This window comes from Frankliniella occidentalis, unplaced genomic scaffold, assembly GCF_000697945.3.
Source record: "Frankliniella occidentalis isolate FOCC.00 unplaced genomic scaffold, Focc_3.1 Scaffold4892, whole genome shotgun sequence".
Classification (NCBI taxonomy): Eukaryota; Metazoa; Arthropoda; class Insecta; order Thysanoptera; family Thripidae; genus Frankliniella; species Frankliniella occidentalis.
Window position 1 is genome coordinate 780 of NW_026271935.1, and position 1348 is coordinate 2127.

Below are 1348 nucleotides of genomic sequence, written 5' to 3' on the forward strand. Positions count from 1 at the left end.
CGGCCTGGTCTCAAACACCACTCGACTCGACATAGCCGGCGCGCCTGTCGCATGGAGGGTAGGCAACCCATCCAACACCCGAGCATCACACTAGCATTCGTCTCAGGCGTTCACACGACCAACTGACTGGTGATCTGAGAGAAGGACGTCAATCCAAAAATAGCAACTTTCTTGTTGGAAGGTATGTATTTATGTTTTTGTTTCGGCGGAAAAACTATGTATAATAAAACTACACCGAAAAAATCGACTCACTGTTTTGAACTTACGCCTTTTTGCCAGATTACCCCTGAACTTGCGTCTTAGTCTTAATATTATAATTACTTCAGCAAACAAGACATAGTGACCTTTCGCGGGCTGGCGGTACTGACCTGCTTGAACTCCTTGCGGAAGTTGTCGTTGAGCCAGGCGTAGAGGAAGGGGTTGTAGCAGGTGGACGACATGGCGAGCGCGTGCACCATGAAGAAGCTGAGGTAGTAGTAGCGCCAGTTGCCCGTCGGGATGTACACGTCGTTGAGGAGGTTGATGACGTTGAGCGGCATCCAGGAGATGCCGAAGACGGTGACCATGGCGATGAGCATGCGGTTGGTGCGGCGCTTGCGCTCGCGGTCCGCCTCCTCCTTGCGGCTCGACTTGCAGCCCGGCTTGAGGCGCGCGCGGTCGCGCAGCTTGAGCGACACGCGCACGTAGCAGAAGGCGATGATGACGAACGGCACGAGGAACTGCAGCACGGCCGTGAGCACGCCGTAGATCTGCAAACAAAAGACAATCCAGCCCCTGCTCATCGCCGCTTTGCAATTCGTGACACCACAGTTCGCCCAATGTATGTGCAAACGCTCAGTGTGGCGTACACTTGGGTTAACTAACGTCGTCTAACCATCGAAATGCCCCCAAAAGTTTAAGACGGGCGGACCAGACAGTTTCAAATCCCTTTTTGCAACGCCTAGCGCAACCCGAGCAAATATCGAGCGCAAACCCAGATTCAGTTGACTTATTTTTCACAATGAACGATTGCGGTTCATCATATGCTAGCATTTCGGGCTAACATGCAAAAATCCCGACCCGTCTGCCCGGGCCAGCAGCGGGACACGTGATCTCCGACAAGAGCGCGTTAGCACTACACTACCGCGCGCGCGCCCCTGGGAGGCCGGCGAGAAACACCCTCCTGGGGAAGGGAAGTGGCGGCTGGCGGCCCGGCGGGGCCCGGAGATGTGTTATCGGACGGCAGCAGCACGTGCTGGACCAAAGAGAAGGTGATTGATTGTGATTGAGACCGTCGAGGAAGTAGTGTTTGTCGGGGGGAGAGGAGGTTTGTGCGGGAGCAGGGGCGGAGGGGAGGGGGGGAGAGATG

General features: G+C 55.4%; 1 protein-coding gene across 1 annotated transcript; it reads right to left on the minus strand.

The window, feature by feature from the left end:
• Nucleotides 1–368: 368 nt before the first annotated feature.
• On the minus strand, nt 369–782 carry LOC127752186 (prolactin-releasing peptide receptor-like; the record flags this gene model as incomplete). Its single annotated transcript, XM_052276898.1, has 1 exon — nt 369–782. A coding segment is annotated over exon 1 (414 nt), but the record flags the coding sequence as incomplete, so codon positions are not given.
• Between the last annotated feature and the right edge of the window lie 566 nt (nt 783–1348).